Raw genomic sequence first — 23,077 nt, forward strand, 5'->3', positions numbered from 1 at the left:
TCTCTAACCCTCCTATAAGTGCTATCAACTGCTTGCAACTTATTTAGCAATGAAAAAGAAAAACATCCATAGAAATCATACAACAATCTCATGATTTTTTTAAAAAATAACATATGGATGCTGATGCAAAGGCAATATCTTATGAACTTTTTGGAGCTAATGGTTCTTAAAATTGGAGATAGATTAAAGGAACAACTTTCAACTTTAGCCTTATGGGAATTATTAATGTAATTAATTAATAATGTTTACAAACTTTTTAATCTAATCTAATCTAAATATATATATATATATTATTGATCATAATCATCCGACAAAAATAATAAAACACGATTAACGTAATCTAGTTGCTAATATCTTGTCGGGACAGAAAAGGGAAAAGAAAAGAGAAAAGAGAAAAGGAAAGTTGTTCATAAATTTCAACCATTCGATTAAAATAACAATAATGAATAATTCCTTGTTTTAAGATTTAATTTTTTAGAGATTTATGTTTGTTTATATGATTGAAATATTCAAATTTATGTGTCTTTTTCAGTTGGTGTTGTTTTTCAATCATCTCAACTGTTCTTCTATGAACAACAATTCAATATTTGGATTTTATATCTCTTTCACTTTTCAATAATAATAGCTATTAATTGTTATGTTGTGGGGTTTTTAATTCAACAATACTGATTATAATTTATTTGTTTGATATTATTTTGTTTCTAGAAAATAAATTCGTTCTCGACGTTTACATTTTTCTTTTTCTCACTGCTTGAAAATAGAATCTAACGTCGGAATAAGCGTAACTCAACTATGTATAGTAAGTGTATTACCAACTTTGAGATACTTTATATATCTAATGTGATATTAGGGTATTTGGCCACAACTTACCGTAAATAATACATAGGTTTCTTCGAAGTTGGGTCTTGAAATCACTTAGTGGATGAGGGAATAAAATCCTTAATTAACATTGAATTTGATATCAATTGAGCTATTTTCCTGTGAGTAAAATGATGATCTCAAAGACTCGAGAGCAATATGTAGCTATAAAACATAACTATTAAACTTGATTAACTGAGCAATGTTTAAGTTGACGTAGTAATTAGTTATGTGTGTTTGTAATTATGATTGACATAGTGAGGGATTAAGAGAAATTAGACTCTTTTTTTTTTAGTATACATAACTCTTAATTAAATTGACATATTATGGGAATAAAGAAAGTTTGGTTGTTTTTTGTTTTATCAAAAAAGGGATTTAGGGTTTTGACAAGAAAAGCATATTTTTCATCTTTTTAACTTTTGAAGTCTCCAAGAGAGATGTTGACTTTTTAAAAACTTTGACAATCATTAACCCTTTCTTTTAATTAATTTGCCTTTTCACTCTAACTTTATGTCTTTTATGATATTTTAAAGTTGAAGGGTAAGAATTAAAATATTTACTCTTCATGGAAAAATCAAGTGTATACCTATTATAGTGATCATTAAGATGGTTTAGTGAATCACGTTTTAGTTTCATGTTACCTATTATACCATTTCATATCTCAATTTCTATTTAAATTCTAACAAATTTTCACGACAAAGATATTTTTGAAACATTTACAAAAGTCCAACGATGATAATATTGAAAACTTTTGAATTTAAAAATAAATGGCAATTTAGGAACACCAGGGTGAAATAAGAAATTGTGATGATATCCAATTGTTTTGCTTTTTCACTCTTGCTAGCCATACTTTTCTTTTATTTCTTTTTCCTTTTTAGTGTTTGGTGATCAACAAAATTGATATATTCTTTTTCAAGGATAATTGTTATGAACAGACAAAAAAAAATTAAAACTCTTCTTTGCATGTTAAAATTTTTATAATTATAATGATAATAAATCTGATTTTGAAAGTGGAATTATACTAAATATTAAAAAAAATTATGAGTGAATTTCTTGGTCTCTTTTATTATAATGATAAAGGTTTGCATTTTTCTTTTATTTGACAGAATTGATAATATATGTATTCTCGGAAAAAATCATACCAAAGTAGCAAAAAGAAAGTTACATAATTTGTTTTTTTAGAAAAAAAAATGATCTTACAAACAACAAAATCAAACAAATTACGAGTGCTAAATCATGGCACACACAATGGTAAATCATTCAAAACAAGTAGTTTAAAGGATCAAAGACTCATTGTTCTTCAAAGTTATTGTGAGTGCTTCTAGTGTGTTAATGCATTTTGGTTGTAAATTGTAACGAACATTAAAGAAATAGGACGATTCTCATTTCATTGTCCTTAGCCTCTATCTCATTTAGTAAAATAATACACAACTCTTGAGTGAGTTATTATAATTAAATTATAATAGTTTGTGGTTGACATATAAATTATTTACAGATAGTTAAATGAAGATTTTTAAATAATATTTATCGTAACAAGAGATGATTATTATAATATTAGATAATTCATGTGTGAGAGTGATGTTTTAATTGATGGAGTAATTAAAATTGCAATAAGGGAAAAGAGAAAGAGGAAAAAGAGTTTTGAAAGAGAGGTGAAGTCATTTTCAAAGGGTTAGAGTTGAAAAGAATTGGAAATCCATGTTTGATGCCACAATTAGCGTTAACTTAACCCCTTTCAACTTTCTCAATACTCTAACCAATACCAATCCCCCTTTTCTTTTTTTAAATAACTTAACAATTTCCCTTTCCCCTTTGCTATTTTCAAAATTCTAGTTTGCTTTAAAAAAAAAATGATAAATACATGAAACGTTTTTCCATTCTAGTAGTTAGTACTATTTGAGAATTTTATTAAATGTACAAAAAGAGAAGGTTAGTAGTTATTGATGTATATTAGACCGTTTTTAATATTACAAAAACTTAGATACAAAATTGAATGTCGACAAGAGAAATAGTGTGAAAGATGCTGTTATAAGGTTTAGTTTGAATGAGGGAGAGAAAAAAGAGTTCCTTCAAAAGACTTGTGAGGAGGGTTTGCCCTTGCCCTCATCTAGGGAGCGTCGTATGAGAGTAAGGGTAATGAAATATATCATACGCTTTTACATTGTTTGCCTACGTCATATTTAGGTAAAATTTCCAAAATGAAGTATCAAGCTTCTCACATTCTTAGTATATTGCTCTCTTCTTTCACCTTATCTTCCTCCCTACTAGTAGCATCCTACTATTAATGAGGAAGGTTGTTGTTTTAGTCATTGATGACACCCTACACACCTAATATTGTTTCGTTGGTCGATGACAAACAATTGGTGGACTCAAAACAAATGGAGAAAGGGAAATAAGCAGGAATAAAAGGAAGAGTGGAGAAGGAAATGAAGTGTATAGTTTTGTAACGTTAGTAGATGACATAAGCAAGAAGACAAAATTCTCAAGGGTATTTAGGGAAAACACTACTGTAATACTACAATAATTACATATATGAAAAGCATGGATTAATACAATTTTCCTTTTATATATATATAATAACTTGATTTATAAGAAAAAGGATGAAAGAGTAAAGGAGTAGGGGGGAGAAGGGGGTGGGAAAGGTAAATAGGAAGAAGGGAGGGGGTGGGGGTGAGAAATGTACAAAAAGAGGTACACATAGGAAGAGGAAGAGGAAGAGGAAGTAGTTGAAGGATGGAGACCAAAACCGCGTTGGGAGTGGGTCCATGCCATCAGGGTTCTTTTTTATTATAGTGAGACTTTTGGGGATCCACGTGGGACCCTTTTTAGTCACACGTGGCGTAAGCATTTGTGTGGACAAAGTTCGCGTTGCATTCACGGATCACTACACGACGGCCCCCATGTAGGTTCCACTTCTGTCTCCTCTCTCTACGCCGCTACTACTCCAAACAACCTCTCTCCCTCTCCCTCTCTCTTTTCTATTTCTCTCAACCAATTTAATATTACATTCCCCTCATTAACTTCCTATTAATCAAATCCTACCTTCATTCATTCTCCCACGGGATTCTACATTTAGATCATTCATTCAGATCTAAATTCATCCCACTTTATAATACCTCTTCTTTTTTATAACCCTAATCCTATTTTGAATAAACTAATTACGTTATAAACTGGATCTATTGAAATTTTGACAAAACCAAGTACTCATGAAAGGAAGAAAAAGGGAAATTTTGATTGAGGTAATTCACCCACGCCTGTCCTTCTCTTATATATACAAAATTTTCTCTTTCCCTCATCAGATCTTGAAAAAGAGAGAGAGAGAGAGAGGGAGAGTTGATATTGATTAGATCAAACGTCATATCAATGAATAGTTGTTGGAATTTGTCAAGCAAAACATACCTAAATCAACCCTTTTTCCCCCTCTAAACAAATAAGAATTGGACCTACATTGTTACATTGGTTGAATCATAATAATAATTTAGGGTTTTTTTCCCTCTATAGTACTCTCTCAAGGTGTTCGGAAAAATATTGGTTATTACAATCTTAACTATTGTACAATAGTATGCGTTTGAGAGATAAATTATTTAATTAGGTGAGCATGGATGGAAGGAAGAAAAGAGAATATATATTCTTTTGTTTAAAAGAATTGTCAAAAGGGATGGATGTTATAAAGATGAAAATGCTACCAAATTCATTAAAATGTCTCTTTATTGAAAGCTTAGAGACAGAAAATGTCATTCAATCATTTCCATGAAACAGAGAACATAATAAATGGTATCTTTAAGCCACTATTAGTTATTACCAAACAAATATAAATACATTTAATTGACAAATATGGAATAGCTAAACTTTTATTTAAGTGCAAATAAAACGATCATAGTAAAATATTCTGATTTAGATTAAAATATATTATTATATGTATCTATTACATGCTAGAATATGTTATTTGGCTTTAAATATATCAAGAATTGAAGAGTATCTATTCCTAATTAAAATTGTATTGATAGATTTGATTGTGAATTAATTGAAGACTAAATGCACATCCTAAATGAAATAAATCAATTTACTCATACTTAAATATTTACAACAAACAAAAAAAAAATGATTACATTTTAGAACATAAACATCAGATTGAGGAAGATATACTTTGGGGCAAAAACCTCAACCTAATTATATTCATGCATATATCATAAGCTGAACATTTGTTTTTTTATAAAAAAACTTGATTAGCGGTAGAAATTGTATCGTCAAACAAGGCAATTTTATGGATATCTAGATTACAATTATGAGTTCTAATGATTTGAAATACATCGATTATTTTTATGTAGCATCACTCATCAAGTGTTTAGTTTAAAATAGGAATGAACATGACATATTGAAAATAAGTCGACCGACCAAAATCGATCAAACCGAAGGTGGCTGGTCGAAGATAGAAGAGGTTCAGTTGGTGTTGGTTTGGAGAAAATCCAAATCTAGGCTTAAATGAACCAATTAACCGATGCATCAACAATTGTTTTATACTTCTTCTTAGCTAGTGTCGATTTGAACATTTACTAAAAACTGATCATAGTAGGTGTGGTTAGGTCAAAAAACCGACTTCAACCAACCAATGCTCACCCCTAATTCTAAGTTATTATATGCATGACAAACTTCTTTGTTTTTTAGAAAATCTTTTATTGTTGGATAAAATACATATGAAGGTAGAGATAGGTGCAATCTAGGCTCCACCTAAATATTACTTTTTTCTTAACGTCGAGATGAGTAATCAACGAGATTTTATAACATTATTGCTAAGTTTATGCTTTAAAATAATTAATTGTTAAAACGTCTTTAGTGTACAATGATAATATATATATATAGAGGATGAGAGACACCATTTGATTAGATATCCTACCTTTACTATATTTAATATTGAACTATGAATAGTCAACATACAAAGAAGATTATATTTAAAAAGTAACCTAACATAATCTATATACTATATAATATAAATAAGCTAAGGTCAATTACTTTATTGTAGGTTCTTGCAGCTAACAATATTTTTAATTTATCAAAAGTTTTTAAGTGATCCAAATCATTCTTCTAAGTTTAAATTATCTCTTATGGAATGATATTTTAAATAAAACGTTAACGATTAGATACATTCAATGCTAAACCTAATTCTATAATCTATAATTGTTATTTATCTAAAAAAAATTAAAAACAACAAATAAGTTCTATTTGCTACACCTAATATTTTTCTCCGGATAAAATTAGCTTATGTTTTATATATGTGAGCGACCTTGTATTTTAGCTTTTAGTAATTATGAATTTTTTTTCTTTAGGATTGCTATCATTCAAATATATACAAAGTGAGAATTACAAATGCTATGCTATTTTCGATAAATGTATTAGTTTTGGGATGTAAACGAGATGTGGATTGGACTTTGAAACGCAATGCACGAGATGAAGTATAACTAACTAATCCCTATGTTAGAACTCAAGCGCGCTATGAAATTGTACCATTCTTCTTCATTTTTTTTGGCAATAAGAGCATATATGTTATTTAAGCCACATGTAACTATGAAAGTCAAATAGAGTCGAGTAAAGCTATATAATTATTACGACAAATAATGAGAGATAGTTGTTTGTTATATTTATGATCATCTCTTTATATGGTGCATAAGATTATAACTTGAAATATTTAGCGGAAAATCCTCTTCACTGAAGAATAAAGATCAATTAATTAGTTAAATTAAAATTTTAAAAATGTTTGGATGATAAATTTGGGATAATTGGTGTTTTGGACTACAACGTCTCTTCCAACTTGAATGAGTTAGATACCTATAAATCAACTTTTGTTCAAAGTCAAAAATTTAACCCAATTTAGTGAGTTTAATTTTTAAAGGAAATTAGAGTAACTTAGACTATAGTTGGGTGAGATGATAAGTTAGGTTTGGATAACTTGAGTGAAAGCTACAAAATCAATAATAATTGCATTGGCATGATACATGCTTTATCTAATGTGCTATGATGTTTAGATAATACTGATGATGGTGTAAGGTCGTACTTAGACCTATATAAATTACGCACTTTGATTGAGGAATGAGGAATGAAGACTCATATTTTATACACATCATACCAATTTACCATAACGTAGAAACATAGATTAAATCTTATTCTGAAGTCTTTTTTTTTCCTTTTTCACAACCAATCACATATAGACTCTAATATTAATAATTGTACAAGGCTAAAGGCTAAAATTTGGTGTGTGAACGTACTAAGAGGAAATAACACCATAGGAATTTCAATAATTTAAAACCTCCTATTCTAATTCAACTTCATGGTAAAAAAAAATTCATGTTGAAACACTATCATTACACCCAATTAAAAAAAAAGAAAATAGAAAAAATATCATTAAAAAAAAAGAAAATATATTTAATATATTTATATTTTTTAAATGTTTCTCTTATCTTTGTATTTTTAGATAATCTTAAATATAATTAATCAACATTAACTTCTATCAAAATCAAATTTAATAACAACAACCACAATTTAAAGAAAGATAATACATGGGTATGTTTGTTAAAATTTATAGTAAAAGTAAAAAAAGATTAAAACAAATGACCAACTAAATTTTAAATACAAATTATTATATTAAACAACAAGCTAATTTTTCTCATATTTCTCATACGTTTAAAATGTCTAATTAATTTTCATGCACTTTCATTAATATAGATAACTCCTTTGACCTTAGAACATCTACATGTTAACGACACTTGTAGAAAATTAATTCTTAGACAAGTAACCATCATAAATCAAACCATTGATTTTATTCATTAAAACTATATCAATAAGTATCAGTTATAGTTACTATCATTAACAACTTCTCGTTAAGAAACATGTTATCGATTATTATCACTAATATCTTCTATTCGTGATTACACGTGTATTAAATTATAAACTTGAAATTAACGTGTTATTATTTACTATATTTACAAATATTTGAAGGTTGTGCTTATTGTTTTTTCAAACTATTTTTTTCCAACAATCTTATATAACATATTCCCTAAAACAATATTTAATAGGAATAGCAATATTCTTTTTATTAATATATATATAAAAGAAGATAATTAAAAAAAGAGAGTAAATATTGAACCTTGGAAAAAACAATTCCATCTGTGGTCAATTTTACTTCCTTTCTTTGGCCTAATTTTCTTCCACCTCCCCCTTCCCCTCCTGGCTGGATATTAGCTGTCAATTCCTTTTCTTTTTTTTCTTTTAAGAAAAAGAAAAACAATATATATTCATTTTTCAAATATCTTTATTTTATTTTTCTAATTTTCTTTATTTTCTTTATTTAAACACTTTCAAATAATCTTCACTCCCCTCTTCTCCCCTTTCCCACTAGAGTTTGAAACTCTCTTCTTTCCCTCTCTTACAAAAACCTCAATCATCCTCCATTTCTTTTAATTCCTTCTTCTTTAATCCATCCATTTCAACTCTATTTCTCTTCTAGACCTTCATCTTCCATTGCTACACAGATTTATTTCTTCTTCCATCTCCAAATTATCGATTAACCACCACAAAACGCGCTCCTCTTCTTCGATTCTTCAATTCTACTCTTCTACTACTCTTTACACCTTCCCTTGTTGTTTCCAGTGATCGGATTTTTCCTCTATTATACACTTTGTCGGGATGATTGCCAGCTCTCTCTGCAATGCTTCCGCTAAATTCCCGGTGTGTGTTTCTTTTTCTTTACTTTTTCTTGAACTGTGTTTTGTCTTCTTGTTTCTGTTTAGTGATAGACTCTCTAACCTTTGTTTTTTTTTTTTTTTTTTTTTTTGTCTTCTTTAAGATTGTAGTTTTTTTTTTAAAAAAAATTGTTTAATTGTATATCGTAATCTGGTTATACTGCTTGGTTTCTGCCATTGATTGGTATGTTCAAGATATTTAATGAAGGGGTAGGAAGATTCTGTACGCAAATTACATATTCTCTTAATTTAATCCATGCCTTTGGGTGAATTTGTTTATTTGTTAATGGAAAAAGAAAAAAAAAATTATATGAAAAATTAATTTGTGTTTCTGGACCCACCTTTGTTTCATTTATATCATCTGTTTCGTTTTAAATAACTTAATTATTCTGGATTCCAATTACCCCAACACTTTTACTTTTTGTCAAAAAGTAAAAGGAAAAGAAAATTTTACAGGTGTTTTCCCCGTTTCTTATTCCAATGTATTATTTGTTTTTGTAACTTTGTTTGTGTATTCATATCTTGGGTTGTCTTTTGTGATGGAAAGTTCACTGTATTTTCTCTTTTTACTGACAAAAAGAGTTCAAAGATGTAACTTTTAACTGTTAGTTAGTCAAAATGCTCTGGGTGAAAAGCCAAAATCCAGATGCTTTTAATTTGGGGATGAATTGCTAAGTGATGAGTTTATTGCTCTTGTTGTTATTAACCTATTTATCCTAATATTGTATACCTCTGTCCCTACCCTTTTCTTAGTTATTATTATTTATTTTATTGTGTTTATTGATTTCAATATTATATTTGTTGGAGATCGTCATTAAACTATGGAACTTTTGTCTACTTGTTTTCCTTGTCTTTTAGTATTTTGTATTAAAATTGATAATTGTTTTTAATGTAGTAGATCGAATGGATCAATATTATACTGGTTTTTTAGCGTGTGGTTTTGACCTCTGACCATGACCATGATTGAGTTTTGTTATTGATTTAACAATCCAATGTGATATACATTATCTGCATGCTGTCTGAACCTCTGTATCAAAGTAATAACGTTTTGTCCAATCTATGGGAATGCAATAATTTCAAGGCATTTAATTGAAACTTATGAAGGTGGGAGTTTTTTTTTCTTGGTTGTAGGATCCATTTGGTAAAGAAAGTCAAACAATATGTCTTTTATATGTAAATACACACGACTAGGCACTTAAAAATATCCCTGTCTTGAACCTGTGAGAGTATTCCTGTGTAGTTTCAGATTTTCTCAGTTGACTTTCGATGTTTGAGATCTCTTATAGATGAAATCCTTTTTTAGTATAATACTTGCATTTCTTTCTTCCCTTAATAAAATTGTCATATTTTATTATGAAAGGTTTAATTAAAACTTCACTCCTTAACGTTTGAGGTTTGTGTTCATTTTCGTTGAAAATTTTCAAAAGACAACAGTTCCTGAACTTCTATCTTTCAAAAGCTAAAAAGACAAAAATTTCAAGTTTCAAGACTAAATATGTAATACGTTACCCATACGAAAATATAGTATTCATTCAGACTTACAAAATTGAATATTGATTGAATTGGAATCTGTTCCAGGCAGAGGTGATGGAGGTTGAAACGATGATGGAACAGAAGAGGACTCTATGCTCGGTTGATGAGAGCGCTCTTACTTCACTTACACCCAAACGGCACAAGACTGATTTCTCTATCTCCTCTAAGGTTCCTACTGTTTCAACTTCACATTGCAACATCGTGAATATTAAGTTCATATAATAATATAATCAGTATTAGTAGTATATATTATAATAACTACTGGGCGTTCCATTAGACAGGCCTTCTGATCACATTGTTTTGGGTGGTCCAATAATCTTTCATTATTTCTTCACTTGATTGGTCCCAATGGTCCTGTTTTGTTCTTCATGATTTGCTTCGCCTCTCCATCCCATGGTTTTCCAAGTACTAACACTCTTTCTACAGGAGAGGAAAGACAAACTGGGTGAACGAATTATGGCCTTGCAACAACTTGTTTCACCATACGGAAAGGTTTGTTGGGAACCAATTAAATACTCAAAGAATCTGATATTTTAGATTGAAATTTGAGGATAATATTGAGGGTTGATTAGATGGTCTTGGGCCAAAATTTATTTTGGCTCTTGAAATCCAAAAAGCTACATTTCATGATTTTGCTCTCAGTATTAAAACCATTGCCCTGTTTGAATCAAAATCATGCAATTTCACTGCAGACAGATACGGCATCTGTTCTTCTGGAAGCAATGGAATATATCCAATTCCTTCACGAGCAAGTCAAGGTATGATCTTGCTTAAAGTTTGTGATCTTTTTAAATTCTGATTTGGGTACCAGATACGAATGGCTATCATGCCATGCACATGTCTTTTCTATGGCCTGTATGATTTTTCCCTCCGTCAATTCCTTCTAATTGGTCAATGGAATATATATCTTTCTCACTTCCACATTTTCCTCTGACATTAGTCAGTACTTGCATGCAAAGCGTTTTGAGCATCAATCAGTGGCTAAAAAATCACTGGATCTTTTTAGTGTAATTTAATGTCAGTTTGGTTTGTCTCTCTTCACTTTTTCTTCTCTCTCTCTCCCGGACTTTGTTTGCTGAGTATTCTTCCATGCCTATTTTAGTTTTAGGTATTTAGTCATTCTGTTCCTTTCTTCCATCACACTCTCCCTAATCAGCAAGGGAACATTAACTGCAAGATTGAATCAATTAATAGTTGTGCAACCAGTTATGGTTCTCTCTTCATATGGACTATTATTGTATTCTATATGTAAGAGTTCTTTTGTGACTACTGTTCATGTAATCATGTTTGACTGATTTTCAACCGTTGATTTATTTACCAAGTCCATGAAATTGGTTTAGTTTGGATATTGGAGGACTAGAACAGAGTAATTTGACTGAAAAATTGTCTGCCACTTTCAATGAACTTATCAAATACTAATTGTGTATTTGTGCGGCTAGAAGTGTAATTTTATATTCCCTAATGTTATTTTGACGTGATTTCAGGTGTTGAGTGCACCATATCTCCAAAGCACACCCACTGTTTTGTTGCAGGTGAGCCTAGGCTGGACCTTTTGATGATTTGACGAAGTGTGCTTCGTAAACACTTTTTCTTAGCAGGAAAATTTTAATAGTGTCCCTTAAACCCCAAAAATTGCCTTTGTTAAATCATCCATTAACTCAGTAGTTGAAGCTTATAGATTCCAGTTAACGTAATTATATCAATAATTCAACACTCCCCTCACTTGTCAGCTTAAAAATTTATAAAAGGCCTAACATAGTTTCATGTATTTGTTAGAAGATATAATGTTCCATTTTCCTTCCCTCATCAACTTAATGTTTTGGATAAATTGTTGATTTAACACAACTCCTACAATATTATTTCTATAATATTGATTTCAAAACCCAACGAAGGTGTGAGAATGCAAGATGATATTAAATTTACTATCACTCATTAACTCTAGCTCCTAGACAGTCTTGAAACTAGAACCTATCTTTAATCTTCCAATGATCATTTTCATTGCTTTTGATATTAGATTCAAGTCGGAGTGATGCTTTAATATCATAATATAAATCTTTTTGAATATTTATGGCGAGGTTTAAACTGGTTTTTTGTTAGGAGGTGGAGCCATGCAGCCACAGCCTGAGGAGCAGAGGCCTTTGTCTTGTTCCAATCTCGTGTACTGCTGGAGTTGCACGGAGCAACGGTGCAGATATTTGGGCTCCTGTGAAGACAATTTCTCCCAAATTTGAGAAGCACATCTCACCATTCAATTGACCATAAAATCAGCTTAGCAGCTTCTGCATACGGTTGCTAAAAAGAAAAGGGTAACTACTTATCTTCATATCTAATTTTACAACAAATTTTCCCTCTGGAAGTGTAGGAAGATGAATATTGGTATCAAATAATTTAGGCATGGTGGTTGGAAAATGTAATTCTTCTGTTGTTACAAAAAAGGATAGGTAGAGTTATGAATCACCACACCATTCTAGTTTTATTAACTGGTGAAGAAGAAGGGTATAGTTTATTATCTTTGTAGTGTATTTTGGTGTATTTAAATGGTGGAAATGTGTATATTGTGAACGGAATTATATATGATGAGATCCCAAATCAGAAATTCATGGTAGAGTAGCATTTGCTACCTGCCTAGGTAAACAGTAGCCTTTAATTTATGTTCACGTTGGTCTACTAAATCCAATTTCGATGGATGGGAATTTAGTATTTTGTAATTTGGTTAGTGATTATGTAATTGTCAAAAATCACTTTTGATACATTTTAAAATCACTTTCTATCTGAATATTAATTTTTATATCATTGACTCTAGTTTTGATGATAAAAGGCATTTTTAAATTTCGTTCTTTGGAAAAATTAAAGTAAAAAAAAAAATTCTTTTTTTAATCGAGTGTTTAATTTATTATTGATTTTTTTTCTTCTGAAATTTCTTGTATTTATGTTTGGGCAGACCTTTTTAAAAATATTATTTTCTTAGTCTATCCAAAAAAGAAGGGTCATTTGTGAAACTAAATTAGAGAATAAGACAAGAAACTTTCTAACAATTTACATCAATTTATACACTTTAATTCAATTCATATTATATAATCACAAGTTCATTTTCAAAAAGGCATCAAATCCTTCAAAAACCCATCAAATCCTTCCAATACTTTTGAATGATAAACTTATAATTTACCATTCTTGGAATTATGTATTGTAATTTTACACTTTTAAATATATGTCTTCTATAATAATTTGGAGTTAGAAAACTCTCTGTTTTGGTACATTTCCCAGATGACTAAATATACAAAGAATAACGTTATTAATATTCTAACAAGTCTTCAGAAATTGGTAGAACAAATCTTTTCATTACTATTTATAAAATATTATATTTAAAGAATTTTGTACTTGTATCAATAAAAAGATAACTCTAAACTCATAAAGAACTTCATGTAAAACCAAACACGTCAAATATAAACTCGAAATAAAACAATTTGCTCTATTCAACACCACATTTAAATTATAATTGTATCGATAACGTAACTAAATTATACACCACCATAACTAAACTAAAAAACGGGTTTAAAAAGTAAATAGAGGGATAGGGAGAGAGGAAACTTAATTATTTTTAAAGCATTGTAGAAATATTAATGGAACTTTTTAAAGTTTAAATTATTCTCAAAATGAAAAACTAATGCTAGCATTTTAATTTTAAAGTTTTATTCCTCTATTTTTCTTAGACAAATTGCAAAAACCACTTCGTATGAAACCATTAAAAATTATTTTATAAATTCTATCCGAGTTAAAATTGAATTATTGTAATTTGAGAAATGGAAAACACAAATAATAAAAATGGTACAGTGCTAAGATTTCATATGTTAACGATAACCTAATAAAAGAAATTTGTTTGGGGTTTTACCGGTCTTTCTTCTTCACCTTCTCCGGCATCGGAAGGAGCGTACTCTATCTGAAGTCGGCCCTAATTTCATCATCACACTCAACCTCCATTCAATCTTCCTTCTTCTGTTACTTGTACCAATTTCATTGATCTTCAATCAATTCGTCTCCGACTCCCATGGCCACCTCTCAACATCCACCACCTTTACAGATTCTTGGTAAGTTTTCTTCTAGCTCATTCATTTTTCTTTCTCTTTCAATTTTCTCATCCTTAAACTTCCTCCCAGTTCGAGGATCAGATGGTTTTTCAATTTGGAATGGACCCCCATTCATCGACAACCAACCCACCATCAACAAACTCGACAAGGTTGCTTGCACCAGTACGAAATTCAGTGAAGATGGATCCAAATTGCTGGTTACGAAGTCTGAAACTTTGACCATTTACGAATGCCGTGGTTTTGGAGAGATCAAGTCTTTTGAAGTACCCAATTTGCTTGCGGCTGCTTTGTCACCATGTGGGACTTATCTCCAGACATTTCAGAAATCTTCAACTCCTCAAGAAAAGAATGTTGTTCTCTGGAAGGTTGACACTGGTGGTCTTGTGTACTCTCAATTTCAGAAGAATATGACCAAAGTGTCATGGTGAGCGGTGTCTTGTATTTATGACGATTTATAGGCTTGGTCTTTTTCGTTTGTAGCTTATTATGTACTAGAGAAATTGGTTTTATATAACGTTTAGATTCCTTAGTGGGTCATTGAACCTTTGTGTTTTTTAAGATATTTATAAACTTCAAACACACTTCATCCTCCAGGCCTGCAATTCGATTCAGCTCTGATGAAACTGTTGCCTGTCGGATGGCTACTAATGAGATACAGTTTTTTGATGCTAAAGATTTCTCTAAGGGAGTTATTCATCGGCTTAGAGTTCCAGGAGTCACTGCAATTGAACTCTCAAGGACACCTGGAACCCACATTGCAGCCTTTGTTCCCGAGTCCAAGGTTGGTCTGTTAGACGAGGTTTGCTCATGGAGATTCATAAACTCCACCATTTTAGTGGTTTGTTGTTTTGTATTTATGCAGGGGGTTCCTGCCAGTGTCCAAATCTTTGCTTGTGGAGATTCACAAACTCAACCGATTGCTCGACGAAGTTTTTTCCGTTGTTCAACGGTACAACTAAACTGGAACAATGGTTCTACTGGGCTTCTAATTGTTGTGCAAGCAGATGTAGATAAAACCAACCAGAGTTATTATGGTGAAACAAAGTTAAACTACTTGACAACCGATGGTGTTCATGAAGGACTTGTACCACTTCGTAAGCACTAAATTCCTTTTCTTCAAATATTTGTTGCAGTACGTTCCAACACCCTAGCCAGCTATTATTGACATTAAAGTTTCCAGAGAGAAAGAACTGATTGTTAAGGACCTTGGCAGGTAAAGAAGGGCCCGTCCATGATGTGCAGTGGTCACAGAGTGGTTCAGAGTTTGCAGTAGTATATGGGTGTATCCTTATTATTGTACCATATTGCGGAAGGTTTATCTTATCTTTCACAATTAGATTGCACATTCAAATTTAACAATCTGTATTAATAAAGAGGATAAGCATATAGTACATGATGATGGTGTACATTATAGACTAGGAGATCATTTGCCAATAGCTCCCGGCATACTATGGCCAGACTTCTTCGATTGTAGCTCCATGCTTACTATGATTAAACATTTTCACGTGCTTTACATTGTTTTTTAAGTGGAATGGCTAAATATAATGTGAAACTAATCCAACCAAATGCTAGATTAATGAATTTGGTTGTTTTCATATTCCGTTACTATATAATATATACGTTACATGAATGTACTGGATGTGTACTCTGCTTGATGGTTCCTTCAACACTATAAATCTATGCATAACTCCTTTTAAATCCAATTATGGGTTTGTAAAGATCTTCAACATTTTTCCAAGAGCAAAAGAATATGTACAAAGAAAAGTTAATGTTCGGTAGAACATCTTGTTGACTGTTGTACCTTGGGATAATTCAATAATTAATAATTTTTAGAGGCATATACTCTCTCTTGAGCTCGGATGTTTAAATCTCCACCTCAATAATGCTGTACTCCAGCAATTATGATAAATGACATCTAAATGTCCTTATTCTTGTACTTTGCTTCTGCTAGCTGTGTTTTCTCTTTGCCTTGCACTTGTTCCTTGACAAAAAAAAAGTTATGCCTGCAAGAGCAACGGTGTTTGACAAGAAGTGCAAGCCTCTTCTTGAGCTTGGAGAAGGTCCCTACAACACTGTACGATGGAACCCGAAGGGGAAATGTATGTTTTCTGCTTTCATCTTTGGGATATCTACCTATGCTTTCTCTTCTCCATTTTCTTTAGCTTTTTCCCCATCTTGTTTTTCTTTTCTCTTCTTTTCTTTTCTTTTCTTCTCCTCTTTTCTTTCTTTCAAGGGAGGAACTACTATGGTGTCATTAGTGTTATTTTGTGACCTTAATTCTCTGGCCTGCAGTTCTATGTTTGGCTGGCTTCGGTAATCTGCCTGGTGACATGGTATTCTCTCTGTTTCATATATTTATTATGTGTCGTGTTCTCTGTTTTGCATAAAATATGGGCAGAAGTTTCTTGTTATTGTTTATGGCATGTTTCTCTTCAGAGTACTAACTTGATAAATTTCAAGAACTTTCCAAATTCGTTAAACATTGTACATCTGTATAAGCAATGGTCCAACCCCTATTATATTGATTATCACCGGTCAAGACTTGCGCTCATTATAGTATTATGCTCTTGCCTTTTCTTGTCTTCCCATGATTGAAGGAATGATATTCATATTTTATTTTCACATTTACAATTTCTTCTGCTTGCAATCATCTTTAACAGGCATTTTGGGACTACAAGGAGAAAAAACAACTTGGAAGAACAAAAGCTGAATGCTCCGTTACTAGCGAATGGTCCCCAGATGGGCAGTTTTTCATGACTGCCACAACGGCTCCAAGACTTCAAGTTGACAATGGGTAAACACTTTTGTACTATGTACAAAGATGGTGCTTGTAACCTAAATAATGTGAAAAGAGACTAAAAACTAATGTTGCTCAAGGCTTAAGGCCTAAGGGGGTATCAAGTTGTGTTATGTACTTTAAGCACGTTCATTTTTTCTGATGCATTCAAATTTCCACCTGTATAATATTCTTGGTTTCCCAATCGGCGGACAGGAGGATTTTGGTCAGCTATAAATAAGTTGATATCATTGTTTTCCTTGTATAGGATAAAAATTTTCCATTACAATGGAGCTTTATACTTCAAGAAAATGTTTGACAAGTTGTTCCAGGTAAGAGCTGTTCACCTTTCATTTTAAAAGATGTTTAACATGACTACTTCTCGCTCTTTTCCTCATGCAAACATTTTGTGCAGGCCGATTGGAAGCCAGAGTCTTCAGATAAGTTTGGTGAAATCGATCTACTAGTTAAGTCTGTAGAATCGCTAAATGTTGATCAAAAGAAAACACAAGGTTCCATCACATAACTGTTATCTTATGTCTATATGCTTCTGTATTTATCCAGTTTAATTGAGCAATTAGATTGTCCTAAATCCAGGTCAAGGGTCAAAAGTCTCACAAACATCGCAGAAAACCGCACCTTCGAACCCACCTGTTCAGAAGCCTGCGGCTTATAGGCCTCCACATGCGAAAAATGCTGCTGCTATTCAGGCAGAGGTATTGATTTTCAAGTTCCTCTCCCTTTCCATCTAAGTGAGGCCATTATGGTTTTTATATTTGAAGATTTCCAATTCAAGTTCTTATAAGCTAAGCTTTTTTGTAATGCAGTTGCTTGGAGAAGGCCCTAAAGAGTAAGTCCATTAATTATAGGCGTGTCATTTATCATACTCTTAACAGGCTAAATTCTGGGATTAACCGAATATATGAGTTAAATGCAGAACACTGAGTAAGAACGCCATGCGGAACAAGAAGAAAAGGGAGAAACAAAAGGAGAAGAAGGCAGGGGAAGCTGCTTCATCAGCCAATGATGTGTGAGGTATGCAGTATACAACATAGAATTCAGATGTTTCCATGTTCGCTTCTAGCATTTGCTCCAGGAGCTTTTGAATTTGAAGCTGAGAGCTTTCTCAACAACGGATTCAAGTGAAATATTAACTGCCAAGGGAGACAATAGGTAGGTTCAATCCTTCAAGAATTTTGAGAAAAATGTTAAATGTAACACAAGGCTTAAGAGTCTCTTGAGTACCAAGTTATTATTGGTCTTATCTTTATGGTTTTATAAACCTTAAAAAGGTGAACCATCCTTAGCTGCAGTTATCATGTTCTTGGATTATTTTCATTATGATTCGAAGTTTCAACGCCAAACTGACCAAAATCAGATCAAGCCAATATGATTGGAACCAAGAAAATTAAACAAATTGAACCAGCTATCATTTGCTGTATGCTTCAGAAATTGAGCTGAATACATGTAGTATATATAAACCAATTGAATCAAGTTTCTTTGATTTTTTTTCTTTTCCTATTTCGGCATGCTTGCTCAAAATACTTGTGGTTGTGAAATGCTTCTGATTATGACTGTCTTTAGTCCTGTTAAACTTTAGGACATCGTTCTTTGTGTCACCTAATCCTCTCTCCTTTTGCATTGGTCTTATTAAAGTCTTAAGCTCGTAAGATATTATAGAAATAATTCACAAGTAGTAGTTGAGAAGCATCATGAAAATTATATTTGAGCCAATCAAACACATGATTGAAATTAGAAAACAATTAAGTGAGAAGGAAAGGGGTATAATACGAAGTTATGTTGTACAATTCTTTCCCTTTACTTCATTTTATAAATGAATTTCACATTTCAGTTTCATCAACATTTCATCATCGATATATCATCCAATCTGATACTCTATTAGATTACTATATTTACGTGATGAACAGAGCCAAGGTCAGTGACAATATCTCGTCATCCAAAGCTAAAAAGAATGTTGTATTCAAAGTAATCTATTCACAATTCAACTAGTTAATAGATTGATATACACCGTCAACAAACTAAGTCAAGAAGTTCAAATCGAGAACAACAAAAATGTAATCTTGGGGTGTTCTCGTCTGATGAATATTTCAATTCTTGTTGGCAGCTTTGAATGTTTAGAATTAGAAGTTACCAATTCAAATTAGAACCCCATTCTGTTTCATATATCCTTCAAGACGAACAAAATGTTTTTATCCAAAACCTTCCGGAAGTGTTCAGAGAACCGGGGAAATAATAACTACCTCAAAAGTTACATAAGGACTTGCTACAAACAACAAAAACTCAAGCAATTCTATAAAGAAGTTTGGTTTCAACATCTTATTATTGATGGAAGAAACATTCTCTAAATGAAATCAAGCTCTTCAGGAATGATTAAATTATCCATCCAGCCCTCAAAATCTTACATCAGTGTTCCAGGTACCTTGCACACTGGGATTTTTGGTTACATGTCTTGTTCTCAGTTTTACGACCTTTCGTCCCAGTGAATTCCTTAGCCTCATTGCACATGAATGAATTTCTTCTGGATCCATGTTCTTCACACATACCACTCGGTTGTTATTGCTTCCTGTGAAAGATAAAGAATCCGGGTAAAAACCAAACGTAAAACGCTTTGTAAATTATTATTACTATGAACAACCAAAAGTTGAGAGGGAAAGGGAATTACTGAAGAATCCCTTCAAGTGTGGATGCTGGCCACGAATGAGCTCAGTAACTACTTCTAGCTGAGGATTTTTCTCCTTAAAAGCTGGCATCTGCGACTCCATAAATGCTCTGCAAATTCAATGATGACATACAAATCATTCAGGAAAATGTGTTTCACTATCAAAGCTACACGAGGACTAGCAATAACCGAGTGGCGAGTATATTCTATATCAAGAAAAATGTTCAGGCCGCTTGTGCGGTTTTGATCCATATGATAGTAGCAAGACGATTTGAAGCACTGATAAGTTGACCGGTGATTTATGACTGGCCTAAAAACCGGGTCTCATCCAGCGAAAGGGCGGGCAGAGAAGGCTTGGCTTTATATCACAGGAAAGGGATGAAGGAAAGTTTCTATTTTTATTTTTTTTAGAAGAAACCAAACTTTCATTGAAATAGATAAAAGGATATAGAAGAGCAAACAAAAAACAAGCTCAAGAACAAGAAGAAAAGGGAAAAAAACCCAGTTACAAAGTCAAAATCCAAAAGAATAAAGCTGAAGAAACCAGGCACAAAGGGGTCTCTCATTCACCTAGAAATCGTCCCAAAAGTTTGTGTTCGACCATCCCCAATGGAACACTGAATGAACTGAGAGAACATAAGAAATCCCAACGCAATAGCAGACCCGAAATTCTTACAATAACCCTTCAACTCAATGCCTGAGACCCAGTAAAAACGGTGAGGTGCTAAGAAAGACGTACTATATAGAAGTTCTACTAAACACATTGAATCAAGATTAATCTTCCCCCTCCAGAGAAAAAACTTATTTCCACGATGACAACAATTTCTCTGTACTTTCCCCACCAATGGTTCCAGAAACACACGGATCTCGAGACATCTCCCAAAGGAGGACCAAGGAAAGGATTCAAGAAGCTGACTGACTTCACACCCCACCAAAGAGGCCCAGGAAGTCAACTTGGCAAGCCTCCACTCAAAACATGGAACTTTTCACATGTTTGATTATTAGGCTTCAAAGATGAACATAAATTAAAAAATCAGAGATTCCTAAAGGAATTCTCATTCCCTGGGCAGATAAATGCACTTTATCAGAACCTACATAGCTATGACGCAAGCGCTAGTAGACATGTATCTATTTGATATATATGCAAGATTGAGGATATGATTTGCATAGGTCTGCTATCTATTCTATAGTTTTCCCAACAACACACTCAAAAGAACATAACTTGGAATAAGTGAATCCAAGCATACATGCGACAACTGACAAGAGACCTCCTATGGAGGCTGTACAATTTGATACTAAACTGATGTGTGAGAAAAAATCTTTCCAGTTTGCTTCCACAAAAGCAACTTATACAGTATAATCTATATAATATCTACGCTGTTGGTTATTAAGAATCAAGTCAAGCAATATAAATTAAACTTAGGCTTAAACTTAGAAACCAGAACGTGTTACATTAGAGAGAATAAACATAAGTTAAACTACAATTCCAATTGATATGGTGTTTTGATTCTGATTTTGAGCCTATTATTTTAAAGAACCATATGGTGTGGTTCAATTTCCTCAAACATCACTAGCATTACTAAACATTGACAATTATTTTAAAGAGATGACACGCGGACATTCCATGTTTGGGTTAGGTAAAAGAAAAGATAAGGTCATTTTGTAAGCTTGGTAGGCATAGAGGGGACGGTCTGTGAAAAAAAAGGATGTGCCTCGCCACACTTCAAGAACCCTTCTGAATAACTCATTTCTAAAAGCAAGACATTTCCAATATCTCCTACTTCTACCCAACTCAATACTCATTAAGATGAGTAAGGTAATTATGCTGGAAAATGGACATACGAAGACTTCCAGATTAAAACTTAAACTTCCATCAGTTAAAAACCGAATTCTCAGTATTGAAGTAATCTAATAGGCAATAGTTTAGCAATCCAACAAACCTGATGCCTCTGCTGCTTCCTCCCCAATCACAATAGCTGACAACCAACTTCTTAAGCTGCCAAACACCTCGCAAAGCCATATTCTGCAAAAAGTTTGGAAAACCATCTATAATGCCTGGCTAGTTCATAAGCAAAGGCTCACCCCCTACTATGCTCTAGTTCATAGGTATTGATAGTTTCTAATATATTCAAGAAGAAAGCCTAATTATTTCCTCTTTAATTATTATTATTATTTTGTATCTTGTAAGGTATACATTCTTAGTTTTCATGCTGACTAGTTGATCATTGTATGCAAAAGAAATCAACAAAAACAAAAGTTGTTCTTGATTTTCTTCTCCGTGGGTGAACATAATAAACCAACATAACCCGAAGAAACAAAAATTAAAAAAATAAAACCTTGGGATCTGAAAAACGAGCGGCAGTTGAGTGATCTCACCAACGGCGAGGGTAAGGGTACGACCACTGTGTTTCTGAGTAGAAAAAATAAATAGCGACAAGTAGCTCTGATTACTGAAAGTGACGAGAGAGTGTGATATAGGGCGGCGGCGATTTCGCCGGCAGGGTGAAAGGGCGGGGGTCAGGAAATGCGTGCAGGGGTAGGGGGTTGGTTATAGGGAAGAAGACCGGAGGGGGTGGCTGAGACTCAACGAGGGTTTAGAAGAACCAAAAAAATGACTAAATTACACAAATACCCTTAAACTTTGTAAGATTGTCTCAAAAATTAACCCAATCATAAATGAAAATCGTTTGTATTTTCCTAATTTTCAAAATCAGATGAAAAAAAATGAAAATTATTTCAAAACTTAGGATAAAATCTTGTATTTTTTTTATTTCTTCGTTGTGCTATTTTAGAAAACAATCCTAACAAAAAATATCAAAATAGAATGTTTATATATTTATATAAATTATAAATATATCCTTAAACTTAAAAAAATAGTTAAAAAATACATTAAAAACTTTAATTAGTATGTTAAAAATGTACCTACCTTCTGTGATATGCAAAGCTTAGTTGAAGTGTACTAAAATTGGTTCGAATTCTCACAAGTATAAAATAAAAATCATTTTAAAGATGCAAAATGAAACCATCCAATTTTGTTTAAAGATGTGAAATGTCACCTGTTGATGTATGATTTTGCCTTTTCTTCTATCATCTCTTGCACGTCTTTCTTCGAGCAACTCCAACATAATCAACTCAAATGAAGAGTAAGGGAGTGTGCAAGAGAGAGTAACAAAATTGATGCAAAAATTGGACCAAAAAGAAAAAAACCCATAGACTATATATATATAAATATAAAATGTTTGTATTCTTTTGTTTTACAAATGCGAAGCAATGGATTCGTTTGAAAGTTTTCGTATATTTTAAAAAGAATTATTAATTAAGTAGTGAAAGTATATAATTTGTAAGGTTTACAAATTCATTCAAATGTGAAAAGAAAAAAACAAAATCTATGGATATTTGTATATTTTGCCCT

General features: G+C 32.2%; 3 protein-coding genes across 4 annotated transcripts; 2 read left to right on the plus strand and 1 right to left on the minus strand.

The window, feature by feature from the left end:
- Positions 1 to 8,219: 8,219 nt before the first annotated feature.
- On the plus strand, positions 8,220 to 12,781 carry LOC101218499 (transcription factor bHLH153). The gene is made up of 6 exons (XM_004152082.3): positions 8,220 to 8,577; positions 10,170 to 10,292; positions 10,551 to 10,616; positions 10,817 to 10,882; positions 11,609 to 11,656; positions 12,222 to 12,781. The coding sequence occupies exons 1-6, from the start codon at positions 8,536 to 8,538 to the stop codon at positions 12,378 to 12,380; spliced, it is 504 nt and encodes a 167-aa protein (XP_004152130.1). The 5' UTR covers positions 8,220 to 8,535; the 3' UTR covers positions 12,381 to 12,781.
- A 1,183-nt stretch (positions 12,782 to 13,964) lies between these two features.
- Positions 13,965 to 18,504, plus strand: LOC101220870 (eukaryotic translation initiation factor 2A). The gene is made up of 13 exons (XM_011654736.2): positions 13,965 to 14,209; positions 14,279 to 14,633; positions 14,804 to 14,990; positions 15,072 to 15,303; positions 15,423 to 15,491; positions 16,207 to 16,308; positions 16,502 to 16,542; positions 16,870 to 17,003; positions 17,254 to 17,317; positions 17,401 to 17,497; positions 17,583 to 17,701; positions 17,813 to 17,835; positions 17,923 to 18,504. The coding sequence occupies exons 1-13, from the start codon at positions 14,170 to 14,172 to the stop codon at positions 18,017 to 18,019; spliced, it is 1,560 nt and encodes a 519-aa protein (XP_011653038.1). The 5' UTR covers positions 13,965 to 14,169; the 3' UTR covers positions 18,020 to 18,504.
- Positions 18,505 to 19,119: 615 nt separating this feature from the next.
- On the minus strand, positions 19,120 to 22,249 carry LOC101218103 (54S ribosomal protein L51, mitochondrial). Of its 2 annotated transcripts, none has more exons than XM_004152080.3 (4): positions 22,002 to 22,249; positions 21,606 to 21,688; positions 19,669 to 19,775; positions 19,120 to 19,569 (listed from the first exon to the last, which is right to left on the minus strand). In XM_004152080.3, exons 2-4 carry the CDS (start codon positions 21,683 to 21,685, stop codon positions 19,397 to 19,399), a joined length of 360 nt encoding a protein of 119 aa, XP_004152128.1. In that variant the 5' UTR covers positions 21,686 to 21,688; positions 22,002 to 22,249; the 3' UTR covers positions 19,120 to 19,396. The 2 variants fall into 2 exon arrangements, with proteins under 2 accessions (XP_004152128.1, XP_004152129.1); XM_004152081.3 differs by having other exon boundaries at positions 22,042 to 22,245.
- Between the last annotated feature and the right edge of the window lie 828 nt (positions 22,250 to 23,077).

The sequence above is a fragment of the Cucumis sativus genome, chromosome 4 (assembly GCF_000004075.3).
Source record: "Cucumis sativus cultivar 9930 chromosome 4, Cucumber_9930_V3, whole genome shotgun sequence".
In the NCBI taxonomy this organism is placed as follows: domain Eukaryota; kingdom Viridiplantae; phylum Streptophyta; class Magnoliopsida; order Cucurbitales; family Cucurbitaceae; genus Cucumis; species Cucumis sativus.